The sequence below is a fragment of the Diadema antillarum genome, unplaced genomic scaffold (assembly GCF_040938485.1).
Source record: "Diadema antillarum isolate AM-2024a unplaced genomic scaffold, OU_Dant_1.0 scf00000036, whole genome shotgun sequence".
NCBI classification, from domain to species: domain Eukaryota; kingdom Metazoa; phylum Echinodermata; class Echinoidea; order Diadematoida; family Diadematidae; genus Diadema; species Diadema antillarum.
Genome location: NW_027270925.1, coordinates 1,661,712 through 1,676,301, shown reverse-complemented (window position 1 = coordinate 1,676,301; position 14,590 = coordinate 1,661,712). Strand labels below are relative to the sequence as shown.

At 37.9% G+C, this 14,590-nt stretch overlaps 1 protein-coding gene across 1 annotated transcript; it reads right to left on the bottom strand.

The window, feature by feature from the left end:
- Positions 1-1,034: 1,034 nt before the first annotated feature.
- On the bottom strand, positions 1,035-12,631 carry LOC139745102 (26S proteasome regulatory subunit 10B). The gene is made up of 12 exons (XM_071655526.1): positions 12,518-12,631; positions 9,610-9,689; positions 9,301-9,340; positions 8,046-8,166; positions 7,413-7,527; positions 6,450-6,537; positions 5,585-5,646; positions 4,781-4,966; positions 4,021-4,141; positions 3,503-3,583; positions 2,789-2,860; positions 1,035-2,169 (listed from the first exon to the last, which is right to left on the bottom strand). Exons 1-12 carry the CDS (start codon positions 12,606-12,608, stop codon positions 2,051-2,053), a joined length of 1,176 nt encoding a protein of 391 aa, XP_071511627.1. The 5' UTR covers positions 12,609-12,631; the 3' UTR covers positions 1,035-2,050.
- Positions 12,632-14,590: the final 1,959 nt, after the last annotated feature.

Genomic DNA, 14,590 nt, shown 5'->3' with positions numbered 1-14,590 from the left:
TTTCAAATGATGTATAACATGACACATTAATGTCAATAATAATAATCAGAAATGGCCATCAACAATCTTGTGTCTGTGCACTGTAAAATGTCTGAGCAGTCTGGCTACGGCGTATGTGACAGATATAGGGTTAAGCAAGGTTGACTGTAATGCAAATTGTGATCTCTTACAATGGGGGAAGACAACAATCAAGCACAAAACAGGATGCACATTGCATACATAAAATGTCAAGTGCACAAACTTAATGCAAGGGATGCTGTAGTCAATGTAAGTTAGTTTTTGCCTAAACTTGGGGTGGTATTCTGAAATCCTTCCTAGGAAGAAATTTCTTCCTAAGTCAGGATTTTTTCCTAAGTGGTATTCTGAAAATCTTCCTAAGTTTCTTTGTAAATCTGTTCCTAAGTTTTTTCCTGAACTCAGGAAGAAACTTAGGAAGGGGCGGGAGTATGCAAATTTCTGACTTGGGAAGAAGTTGGTATTCTAGAATGCACTTAGGAAAGAAATTTAGGAAGATATTCAGGAAAGCTCCACCCCTGTCCTAAGTACAGTGTACATTGTTAAGAATAGCAAGCTGCAGACATCATGATAGGTGCACTTGTCATTCACTGCGCGCACATGTACTTTGATGCACAAAATGAGCATGAGAAAGGGGACATGCTGCGCACACGTGTATTTGACCGTACGTCATAGTAATATGCAATTGTCATTGGTTGGTTCCTTATGATATGGCATTCCGTATTGGCTTAAGAAAGGACGTGGGGGGATAAGGATGACCTAATTTGCATTAAGAAGTGCCTAGGAAGAAATTTCAGAATACCAATTCTGTCTTTCCTAGGCATTTCCTAAGTTTCTGACTTAGGAAGAAACTTAGGAAGAAACTTAAGAAGATTTTCAGAATACCACCCTTGATCATCTTAATCATGCAACTCTACCATTTAAACACCATGTAGAACACCTTTGCTCTGGGTCTCTAAAAAGGTTGTGTCACAAGAGTTGAACACAAGAACATGTTGAGATGGATGGCTGATCAGGTTCGTCATCTTTGCTCAGGGGTAAATGAAATCATTCCTTTCACACATGAAAATACAAAAATCTGAATGCTTATCATTAACACTTTGTAGATATAGCTGGCTTGGAAATTATAAGAGCACATATGAAATCATACATTTTACATGTTAATTAAAGCTGTTTATCTTCTTTATTTCTGCAAACTGCCATTGTATGACCAAGAGCAGCACAATACATATAGACACATCCTCTCATGAGATGGTGCTTTAGCAAGGATCTTATACTCAACAGGCTCAGACATTCCCCTCTTGATCTGCCACTTACCTTTTAAGAGGAGAGTTTTCTCTGTGAGAAAGTAAAACTGAATGAAAGAAGTTTCACGTAGGCCGCAAATGGATGAAAATTTTAGCTACGTGAGACAACTAGCTTGCAAGCTGTGACATTCTCTGTCAGCTTCATATTTTTAAGTTGCATTACATGGGTTGTCTGACAAACTTGCTTTACAGCATGACCATCTCTCTAGTATAGCACTATTCTCTTTGCTTTGTATTTGCAGTGACCAACATATATTTCCCCCCTCGAATTGCTGTAATGTTGACTTCCTGTTTCTTGGAAGATGCGCAAAAGCAATGTTCCAAATATTTCCTGGACAAAGTCATGATAAAATGTTTCATAGGAGAACAGAAAAAAGTAAAAACAAATCAGCGATGTTTTATTCAGGAGGGAAAAAAGAGAGCTATACCAGAGAAATTTCAGCCATGAAATGATGATGGCGATCCTCGTGTCAACAGAACCCTGTTTATTGTCACTGTTGTCTAATTGTCCCTGATGTCTCATTGTTTTACTTCAACAGAGTTAACACTGAGCTGTAGCTATGTTGCACTGTTTTTCACTCAGTTCTATTTCTCCTATCTTATTTCTGAGGTAAATTCTCCATCAGTTGCATTCCATATCATATCTGAAACTACTGAGCCTTTATTCTTTTCCATGAATGAAAATTGCTTCCCCTTTTTTTAAAGTCCACAGTGACATCACAGAGTTACTATACAGGTTTGTAGTCCAGCTTCGTTTCCAACTTCTTGTTGTCAGACACTTTCCTGACCGCCTTCATGAAATCTTCGTCGACCACGTACTCGCGTTCTGCTCGTATCGCAAACATACCTGCAGCACAAATATAAACATACACACAAAAAGATTAGACACTTTATACAGTGCACTTCCATTATAACGACCACTGATATGAAATTCTTGTTACAATGAAGTAAAAAAATGTACTCTACTATTTGGTTATTAAGATACAAAATTTCAAAACAAAAAAAGAAAACAGCCAGTCCAGAGGGCTTTGTTATAACAGGAGTGCATTGCATACCCAGAACTTCACACACAGTCTCTTTTTAAAACATGTACATAATCAAACAAGAAAATGCTTCTGGAATGAGAAGAGATAACAAACTCCCTATGTAATGAACAAAGAAGCTGTCAGTCTGGCATTCAAGTGGAAGTGTCAGAAAATGTTTACTCAGAACCAGTTGTCATCATAATAGGTGGTATGTACCTGGACATGACACTTTACTATAAACTGTATGTCAATACATTAATTAATGATGTAAAAACGACATTGGTATAGAAACATGATAAAATATTTTTGTTTCAAGCACACAAAGCACATAACACAAATATGAATATAATGAATACATGTACGTGCTATATATTTCAAGGGGGTCAATCAGAGTTTTGACCAAGGGATAATGGCAAGTTGGTCAAACAGGCAAAACCTTACCAGCCTCTGTGCACACATTCCTGAGATCCGCTCCATTGAATCCGTCTGAGAGTTTGACGACAGCCTCAAAATCTACAAATTATCAGAGCGACAGAAATACACATAAATCACAGAATGCTACATTTGTGCAACACTTCTGAATAACTGCGGCCTAAATCATATAATGATGTAACATATGCATTGCACACTTAATTCATACCAATGTTGTCAAAATGACATCATGCATATGAGTGGAAATGACTTCTGAAACAGGAAGCTGGGAACTGATCAGAGGTGGGATCCCAAATGGGTACAAACCCTAAAAACCAAGCACCAGCCCCAGCACAGCTCCTAGTTTGTTCAAACAAGTGATCTCAGACATGAGTATAAAGGCAACATCAGGGGTTCTATGCATCATACTGGTACAAACTGAGGCTGGTTTTCAAGCTACCGTGATGTTTTTGCATCCAACTACAGCACATTTCATGCAATTCTGCTGTGCGTATGTGAAGCAATCGAAGCATTGAGCACTGAAATGTGGCTTAACACCAGATCATCAGCAAACTGCACGAACAGGCCTATGATAGATGTGTAAAAAAAAATTCCATGAGGTGGCCACTACTCGTTCAGTCCCTGGCATGATTATGTTTTATGCACTGCACGCTTTGATGTGATCAAGGGTCTATTCCATGCCCAGGATAAGTAAACTTCATGAAGACTGACAGTATTACTCACCGATGTCGCCGTGTTTTGTGATGGGGGCAGCGTGAATCTTGAGAATCTCTAATCTGGCCTGCTCATTTGGAAGTGATATTTCTGTTCAGACAAACAAACATTAAAGAGAAGTTGAAGAATACATGCATTGCTGCACCTAAATCACGTGGAATTCATGTTTCTTCAGTTGTGACATGGTAGTATGTAATATCTGTCTTTTAACAGGAAAAAGTTAGATGCTCCATAAATGTGGAAAGTTCATGCATAGAGAAAACAATATTGGTATGAAATAAAGCAAAATGGGAAAAAAAGAACTATCAGAATTGTACACATAATGGTAAAGACACAATAATTTCAGCTAATTTCTGAGAATTAAGGTAAGTTGACGACAGAAATGTGTTCAGCTGAGCTAGATAGCATGCCTGCATTTTACTCTGCCACTGTGACACAGTTTTGGCTCAGTTTAGGCTGTCAGGAAATACAAATATGCAAGGTATCATTATTGCATCACAAGGTGACAATGAAGTTTGGCTTCATACCTATCTTTCTGTCGAGCCTTCCTGGTCTGAGGAGGGCGGGATCTAATGTGTCTGGTCGATTGGTGGCCATGATGATCTTGACTTTACCCAAAGTGTCGAACCCATCCATCTGGTTCAAGAGCTACATGGGAGAAAATAAGAAATATGAATGTCAAAATCTAATCAATGACAAATCTTTCAGTCACAGAGCAGTGCTGCGAACATAAGAGTTGATTATTTGATAAACATATCTACTACGAAACACAAGCCTTGAAAACAGTGGAGACGCCACAAGTTCCAGCTTTCTAAAACTATTTTCCTGAGCACAAGCATGGAAAAAACAACACAAAATATACAGCCCCATCCCCCACCCCCCCCCCCCCACCCCCCAAAAGAAAAGAAAAAAAAACATCCAAGAACAAACCACCAGCAAACTTATGGCACCCACAGTCCTGAGACAAACAGATATTACATTAAATGATACTAGTCATATCTAACACCATTCATAATGACACCAGTTACAATCTAATTCAGTATTGATATTCAATGCTACATTATTACATTCAATACATTCAGAAAGATAGAGAGAGATATAAATGCTCTTCAACTATAAGCTCATCTAAATCTCTAGTACTGCTAAATAATGCAAATCCTTTGCTCATCTTCTTCGCATTACACTTTCAAAACTTATCTTTCCACAAGTGGGGGAAAGTAAATAATCGACAGAAGCCGACACTATGCATCCATGAATGTCAACAAAACTAAAGTCCTATACACTCACCTCCATCAACGTTCTCTGAATCTCTCGATCCGCTGACGTTCCCTCAGAGAAACGCCTTCCACCGATGGCATCGATCTCGTCCATGAAGACGACACACGGTTCGTGATCCCTGGCGTATGCAAACATCTCTCGGATCAAACGGGCACTCTCTCCGATGTACTTGTCTACAATGGCACTGGAAACCACCTGTGGAGTAACAAAATGAAAATTGACTCCAAGTACTAATGGTAAAGTAATGAGAGACCGTGTGTCTGTGCGAGGAAGTGACTTTCCCTTCACACAGCATGCTGATGCATGGTAAAAGTATATACTGAAGGCAAAAATATATATTTAAGTGGGGAAATTGCATGGTAATTTCAAACAGACTACTCACAAATCTACCTTTCAAACTTCATGCCTAATGTTGAATCCAATGCACAATAATCTCCACATATTCAATTGGCTTTGTGCAGAAACAGATTTTTTAAAATTCCATGTTGTCTTAGAAGTATTTGCTTAGTTAAAACTTTCATTACATCAGGTACAAGTCAATGTTTCTTCACATAGATAACTCTCAACATGCACAATGCTATCTTTGCATTCTGATTTACAGGTCATTCTTTAAACTTATTATTTTTTTTTTTTCTGTCTGTGCACTGTATTCATGTATTTTGCCAATTCATTATCTTTGACTATTGCGGTCTGACCCTTCAGCTGAAGTGACGTTGATCAGTGGATCTTATGTACTAAGGAATGAAATAGAAACACAAACACAAGCTTACGTAATTCAAACACTCACAAGACACACATTCTTGTCAAACTTACCTTGAGGAAATTTGCATCTAGTTGACTGGCAACAGCCTTTGCAAGCAGAGTCTTTCCAGTTCCTTTATATAGGGAAAATACAAATGAAATTGATCCAAGTTACTAATATTTTGTTCATAAGCATTAATATAGTTATACAAGGTGATTTGAGGGAAAGCAACTGAGACAGAACTTGTATGGAATGATTCCATGAAATAGGAATCAGGGAAAGGTATGTGTAATTGGACAGGAAGAAAGCTGGTTGTATTTGCATGACTGGTAGTTATCAAGAATATAAATGGAGACCTCAAATTAGTTGTGGAAACTGTACATGTCACTGCTCATGTATACTTGTGCATTTCTTGTTTTCAAAATAGTTTACTTCAATTAGTATGATGTAATCAACTTCCATTGTCTTTGGGGATATCTTAATGAAACCTTCCAATATATCTTTAGCAGACTTATAAGAATGACGTCATTTGAGGAAGCTTGAATAATATCAATACTTTTCAAACAAACCAAATGAAGAGTATTATGCATGTGATATCGCACTTTTGTGATTTTATCTTGTGTTACTGATGCAAATATCATCTCAGTAGATGAACTCTTCTTAAAGGGATATAGATGCTGAATTTTGTATGCATTTATATACTATATCGGCCCAATTTATTTATGTTGTCTTTTTGTTTCAGCAACATCCGCTTTAAAGTTTTAAATAGTTCAGTAAAAGGAGTGAAAAACCACTCTCGCAGCTTCCTTGAAACCTTATGCAGTTTAGCAATTTATGATTGTTATTTACGATGAAATGAAATGATTTTTCCCATATGGGGGAGGTGGGGGGGGGGGGGTTGAAGCAGATGATCATAGATAACTTTTCCAAGCATACCTGGTGGTCCATACAAGAGGCACCCTTTGGGTGGTGTGATTCCAACTCGTTGGAACAGCTCTGGGTTCAACAGGGGCAGCTCTATTACCTGTAGTGGAGCAAAATAAGAAAGGAGATAAATGGGACGAAAGTCAACACCATGGTATGACAAATCTTATTAAGGCAATGAGTATAAATCGGTCAACTGAAATATTCAAAGTTAATGCATACCTTCGTAACACACACTCTCCTTGCAACCCATTTAAAGCTTTCTCCAGAGACTTGCCCAAGGGTTGCCCTACATGCCAACACCAGACAAATTCAAATTTCATGCAAGCCTTTGAAACAAAGACTTCCTGACTACTAGAAGCCTCCCCCTCCACACCCAAAGTTTGCCTGACATAGCAACAATTATAAAATGGACTGTAGAATCTCTGCAATCTGATGGGTCAATGGTCATGCATTGATTTTTACTGATCCACACTGAGCCATGCATCCTGCAAAATCCAAACGCATGGCTCAAGTTTTGTATAGTGTTGTAGGTGTACCGGACACGTAATGGGGAAAATGGTCGTATTTCATGAATTTATGGACCCATTTCATAACACGAATGATGTACAGGCCTATTTTGTGGATCAGTGAGAATTGGATGCTCTCGTTTTAACTTCGGAACAGTCTAAAACCCACTCGCTGTGCTCATGGGTTTAAACAGTTCCAAAGTTAAACTCGCGCATCCAATTCTCACCGATCCACTCTGTCCTGTGCATCATTTGTATACTAATGCACGTAAAGTCCATTCCAAGAATTGAAATGCACTGAGAATGGTCAGGTGGATGGACTAGCTTGTCATTGAATCCTAAGAAAAAAGACACACATAATTTGAATTCACCAGTAAACTGGCCGAGACAAGCCTTTGTATTATGCACATCTCTTTCAGCTCTTGGCAAACAGCAACAAAAGTGCTAGCACACCCTAAAAACTCACCTCTCTCAGCTCTCTGATCTGTTCTGCTAGACCTCCTATAGCCGAGTATGAGACATTTCCTGGATCTTCGTGCGACATGTTGTACACCAGTGGGTCAACTTCTCTCGGTAGATACCTGCAAGTGTGACAAAAAACAGCACAGCAAAATCAGATGTGCAATTTTTGTTGTTGTTGTTCTTTTGAATATCCTGTCAATGGCTGAGGTGTAAAATGAAAGTTCCAAATGAGGTTTCACATGAACAACAAATTCATTGTTAGCTTCATGTAAACAATACATCCTAGCACCGCAAAAAAGTATTCTCAATGCCATATTTAAAACTCAACATGAAGTAATCAGTAACAATGGAGGAATAGTTCAAATGTAATTTGCAGTAAAATCTTACAAAACATGAGACCATTGCTTAAATCAATCTTACTGTGCATTTACCTATGACACTAAATGGTGGCAGGGAGATAGTATCAGGTAAATGAATAACGAAACAATATTTTGAAAAAATCATTTCTTTGTTTTCTCCATTGAAAAAACCCACAAAAAGACTGAAAAAGGGAAACACAAAAACATTTCAAAACACTTGAAATTATGGTATAAGGTGATGCAATATTAGACCTGCTTGCAGTGTTATGTTGACTAACCTCATGATGGTCAGAGTGGTCATGTCCAGGGCCACCCTAGTTCCCTGCTTGAGTTTTGTCTTGTCAAGTCCTCTCCTGCAGCCAACCACATATCTGGGACCATTCGTTGCCTTCACGATGACTTCAAACACAAAGGGAAATACACTGAGAACATAATGAGGTTGTACTAAGCATACCTTTCTTACATAAAACATAGAAGTCCTGAAACTTCAGAAGGTACACAAAGGGCTGACTCTATCCATTCAAAAAGATGTAAATAATTACTAATTGTCCTTAGGCGAAGTAAAAAAAAAACCCAAAAAACATGTTTAGCGTCCCCACTCGGTTCCCTTTTTTAGTCTTTTTATTTCTTTTTAACTGGAAAAAACTGTTTGAAAAAAACAAAGAAATAAGTAATCTTTTTTTTTTTGATTTTTAAAAAGAAAAGATTACGAGTATATTCAGAAAGAATGATAAACTGATGTCATATTCTGAGTCCAAGTGGGGCTCATCATCCCCCATCCCCTACCCCCCCCCCCCAAAAAAAAAAAAAAAAAAAAATTGAAAATGTGGCAGGCAGATATTTTGAAAAAAGAAAAAAGGTCTTCCCCCTTCCTTTTCACCACGATGCAGAATGCTCAACTTGTATTTGTTTCCCCCCCCCCCCTTTATAAATACTGAGGATCATTTTAACAATTTTAAAAGGAGAGATGTAAGATCACATCTTTTGTCATACTTTTACAATCCCTAGCAGTACTGTTAAAAATTCCAAATAAACTTCAAGTTTGGCTTTAGGGAATGTGCAGTATCCCCTGGAAGCCAGGACACATCTGTGATCACAATGCAACACATAAATGAGGTCCACAGAATACACAAAATCAGGGCAATCTATTCAAAGTTGAGCTAAGCTGTATGTAAGCCATACAATATTACAATGATGCATTCAACAGCTACTTTCATATATTTGCAGACTGTTAAGAGCCGCCTGTGAATGTCACTGACAGAACAACAATGTAATTTGTGCCTAAAATGTCACAAACTTTTTTACTTTAAATATGAACCCTATTTCATGACTCAACCCATGATATATCAAGGAGTATATAATCTAAATACAGACTTAGTGACAAAGGCAGGTTATTCTGACAAACTTTTCTTTTTGAATGAAGCTGGATGTTTATGTCAAGATGTCATCATATTTTGGTGATTCAAGCAGCAATCTTTGTTGATTTCAGTAATGATTACGGAAAGAAAATGAATTGAATGACACATAACTCACACTTCTCTTCTGTAAGCTGTTTCAGAACCTCACCAACAATCTGTAATAACAAAATAAACAGTGAAACATTCATGGTGACATTCAACTGCTGTACTATTACAACAACAATTTCTAACAACATATGCGAGTATTATATACTCTTCAGAAATAAAACAGATTATTGTGTTTTGCAAAAATAGTCATGACAGATGTAGCATTTAGAAAACAAATTACACTATCATCTTGTCTATTACTTGGCAATGTTGGGTATTACTTGTTTTAGGCTGATATGATACAAAACTGGCACAGTGAGACTGATGTTCAACTTACCTGACCAACACTTTGCAAAGCTTTGAGATCATTTTCCGACTTGTCATATTTCTTGGTAAGCTCCTTGAGATTCTCCCGCACTGTGATAGAAAGATGAATGATGTAAGACATTTCATGATTAGCCAGTTTACTAAACATTACAACTTGTTCAATTCAGTGGGTTGAGAACAACATGCCACACATCTGAGGCTTTGAAGTCTGACAAATCTTTGTAAATCATCATGGTAAAAAATGAACATGGCATAATCAACCTCATTTTGTCAGTCTATCATAGACATGACCATCATACAGAATACACGTCGGCTAAAGTAATCATCCATTTGCGACAGGGTGCCTATTTGCAGCAGGTACAGTTTTATTCATCTGTTCATCTATAGTGTTACAGGAAGTGAGGGTACTCTAGTAATTTAGTTAGTATTAATATCTCGCAAGTGATTGGGTCTTTTCATCAAAGTATGAAATGAACCCTGCCGCAAATATGCACTCTGTCTCAAACAGGTATGATTACTCTAGTCCAGCCACATAAAATTCAGTTCCATCAAACAAAACATACAGTCGACCTCGCATACAACTGTACCTCGAATCAGTCAGGACTGAAGAAAATGGTTCGATGTACACAAACTTTGAGGTATGTGAGCATGAGTTTCATAGGAGGGGATACACCAGGAAAAATCGGGACTTTTCTTTTGCTTCCGAGTTAAGCGATATTCGGCTAAGCCGACGTCGAGGTATGCGAGGTTGACTGTAGATGTCTACATAGACTAACACGGGTTCAGTGCCATGGCATGACCACTGCACTGCACTGCACTGGTCCACTGCATAGCTGCACTGATTGATCATTTAAAATAGGCCTTAACAAAGTTTTAACAGAGGATGCGATCTATCATAAAGTCGTAAACATTGCTTGGTGATGGCAGGAGAGAAGTGGCTACAGAGCTGTGACGAGTGACAGGCGATTCAGACAAAGCAAAAAATGAAATTGCGCAGTGACAAGAATAGTATTAGTAGGGGTCCAACACATCGATTTTATAGTTGAGTGACCCGCACCTCGTTATAGAGTGGTCTTGTTAACATTTAGAGTAGTGGACCCAGTTTGCGGCAGGTTTGAAAGGCCTTTTCAAGGGTATTTAGTAGTATTCTGGTAAAACAGGCAACAGAAATTAATTTTTTTTTTTTTTTTTTTAATTGGAAGAGGCACCAAAGGCCTCTTGACACTGCATCACAATTTTGTATGGTGAACAATTACCCTAGTCATAATAATCAATTTTATGCAGAAAATTTGCAACCACCAAGAGGACCCGGTTTGCGGCAGGGGGGTCCAGTTTGCAGCACCCCACACAAAAATGTCCCCTGATTTCTTCAAACATTACAATTTTGCAAAAACAAAATACTTTTTGATGGTCCAACTAGTTTTCAGCTTGTTAGAATACTTTATTTGGATTCATTATCGCGATCCTTCACGATATCATAGTTTTTCAAGATCGCATGTATTTCATCAATTTCCACCCATTTTGACATGTAAAATAGCGCTATGTGTGTAAATCCTATAGGGGTGCCGCAAACCGGACCCATCCCCGACATTTTGGTCACTGTTGCAATCCTCAAAACTGACAAAGGAAATGAATTTTAGAATATTTAATACAGTTACACGAGGAATCCTTACCATGCCAGGCCTCTTTTGATAGTAAGATTTTGTATAAAGATACAAACAAGAGGATGATGCATGATGGTGGTTGCCTAGCAACAGAACAAAATCTTAACGTTTTGTTAAGAAAGTCATACTTTTTTTTTTAAAATAGCGTGACACAAACGGTTTAAATTATAGATTTATGAAGGCCATCATCCAAGTTATTTCATGATTCTGGTATCAAAAGAAAGCTCTTTAGTTGCTCTTCAAATAAAACAATTTAGAAAAAAAAATGCCCTTCTACTTCTGAAGATAAGGTTAGATATTCCGCAAACTGGACCCCTGCAGCAAACTGGTGCCCCGACTCTACATGTATGGATGTTTAAATCACATTTCGTAACTGAAATTCTATGATTAAATGAAACCCCACTCACACATAGGAAAAATGCTGAAGATTCCAATACTGAACCACAAGTTCACTGATCGATACCGGAAATTTGAAGCTATCGTCCTCAAACGCAAACAATGCGGAAAGTTGTGCACTAAGGAAGGGGCCCGCAAGGCCTGCAAGGCCCGCAAGGCCCACAATTCGTTACCCGCGCTCCCATAGACAACGCACGTAAAATTCTATTGTCAATTTTTTAAAGGTTTTATCGTGTGAACTGTTCGAAATGTTCAAGATAGACATTTTTTTACCGCAAAATATGAAATTTGAGCCTCATTTGCCGATTTTTTTTCTTCGTCATCCGCTCGGTGAGAATGTGTACGGTGATTTGTAGGATGAATTGTGATTCTGGTGCAAGGACTAAACGTTAGGTGCGAAAGACGTCAATTCTTTCATTGCGAAAATCGTGTCCGGAATTACAATGCGATTTTGCACCGCGCAAAAAGACAACTTTTTTTAGAGGGGTAATTTATGTTTGAAGCATATTTTCTAAAAACTGGAGCGGACAATTGACAGAAGTTGGCTGAATTCGTAATTTCCAGGAGTCTGTGAATAAGTGGTGTTATTTTTAGCCGAAATTTCATCCTCTGAGTACGGAATTCAAAGCCACGAAAAAAGCGTCCGATGATACGATAACAGCGGGTTTGCATTGCCCCACCGCCGCCGCCGAGGCCGGTTGTTCAATACGAGCAGCCCACTCTCTGAGATAGGCGACACAGCAGTGACTCGGCACAATAGAGGGTACCTACCCCCACTACATCAATTAAATTTGCCTTAATGCGATCAAAATATGTTTCATTTGGCAGCCATTATTGTCACTCAATATTCCTACTCACTTTCTTTGAGACGAGCATCGAGTTCCTTATGCTCAAGCAATTTCTTTCGGTAATCTTGGATTGCCTTCTCTCTAGCACTGGGATCCGCCATGATGAATTTAAAACAGCTACAGTGTGTGCATGTGTAAAACGTGTGCACAGCTACATAAAGTACATGCATGCACTTATCGTGATCGCAAGTTCGTGTGTAATATTATATCGTCGCTGTAGTCAGGCGGCGCCGCCGATTCGACTTGCACATGGATTCAATGTTAGGCGTATAGAAAGCTAGACACTTCTTAAGACGTTGCCAATTGGGAGCACGCTGTGTACAGAACCACTGATCCCTATGTAAATTTCATAGAGATGCATCGTCATCATCATCATCATCGTCATCATCACCACCACCACCACCACCATCATCACCATCATCATCATCATCATCATCATCATCATTGTCAATGAATAGAATAAATGAATATAAGTTATCATCTAAAAAGAAATACCAGTAGTAAAATCTTACAAGCACAACAGTGAAATTTTTAGGCCTATTGGAGGAGATGGAGATTGGGCTTTTAACCCGTTCCATACTGATTTCTGAAATGTCCATAGATTTAATACGCATTTCACCAGGTTCCCGTAAGGAACGGGTTAACTTTTTGCGAGATACCAAGATACTACTTGTGAAATAGTACAGAGCATATAATTCTTAGAGGAATTCAATGTTTGTTTGATGAAAATCGGTTTTGGAATGGCTGAGATATTCGAAACAAAGTAAAACAAAGCGATCGTAATAAGTGGGTCCCATTAATAGGATCACTCTGTTTTGGATATCTCAGTCATTTCAAAACCAAGTTTCATTAAGTAAACATTGAATTCTATTGGAATTACATGCTCTTTTAGATTTCATAAGAGGTTTCTCATTATCTCACCAAAAAAGAAAGAAAAAAAAGTCAGAAACCTGAAGTTAGAACTCAATCAAAACTATACGATCCCTTTAATCAAAATCGGATGAAAATGAAAGAAGTTATGAAATTGTAAAGTTTCGTTAATTTTCACAAAACAGTTCTTGAACAGTCAAAATGGATATGTAAATAGTCGATTGATGATGTCATTGCATCACTCTCTACCATATACATCATGTATAGGCCCTACATAAACTCATGAAATTTGCAGTTTTTTAACTCCAAACAGAATTATCCCCCAGTCTCAAATCCTGATACATCCGACTGATCATTATTTTGAAGTTTTATTCAACAAAATAGAAATAGAAATATGTTTTATACTTTGATACAAAAATTTTCGCCACTTTTTGGTATATGATGGCTATAAAAATAGTGGGTGATGACATCAAAGCGGCGGGTGCTGTTCGTTATTCCGAAGGTTCGATATTCCGAAGGTTCGTTATTCAGAAAGTGAAAGGGGTCCGAACATTTGTGGCGTTATTCCGAAAGTTCGTTATTCCGAAGATTTGTTAATCTGAAAATGAAATTCGGAAAAACGAACCTTCGGATTAACGAATCTTCGGACTGAAGAGCCTTCGAAATAACGAACCTTCGGAATAACGAGCTGTAACCGACATCAGCAGCCATCTCATTTGCATCATTAAACTGTTCAAGAACTGCTGTACAAAAATGAGCCTTGAAATGCATTCCTTACTTTCAATCCGATTTTGGTCAAATTGTCATTGTTGTGCATTTTATATTTCCTTTTTCTTAAAACTAAAACTTTCAACTAGTATGGAATTCTCCTTAGAGTGATGGTATCCACTTACGGTTGATGGGGCTTCCGGTTTCCAACGTTTTTTTTTTTTTATGCTGATTTTTTTTTTTTTAGACTGTTACTTGAGAACCTCTTATGAAATAAAGAGCATATAATTCTAAAAGGAATTTAAAATTTATTTGATGAAAATTGGTTTTGAAATGGCTGAGATATCCAGAACAACGCGATCCTATATATCCGAATTATAGGGATCAAGGTTCAAAGTCTGTTTTCCTCTGCTCTCGACTCATAAGTTATACTCTTTATATATACATTTATAAGTATATCCTCTGCTCTCCTTACTCGATGTATAAGGCACTATACTTTCCATTG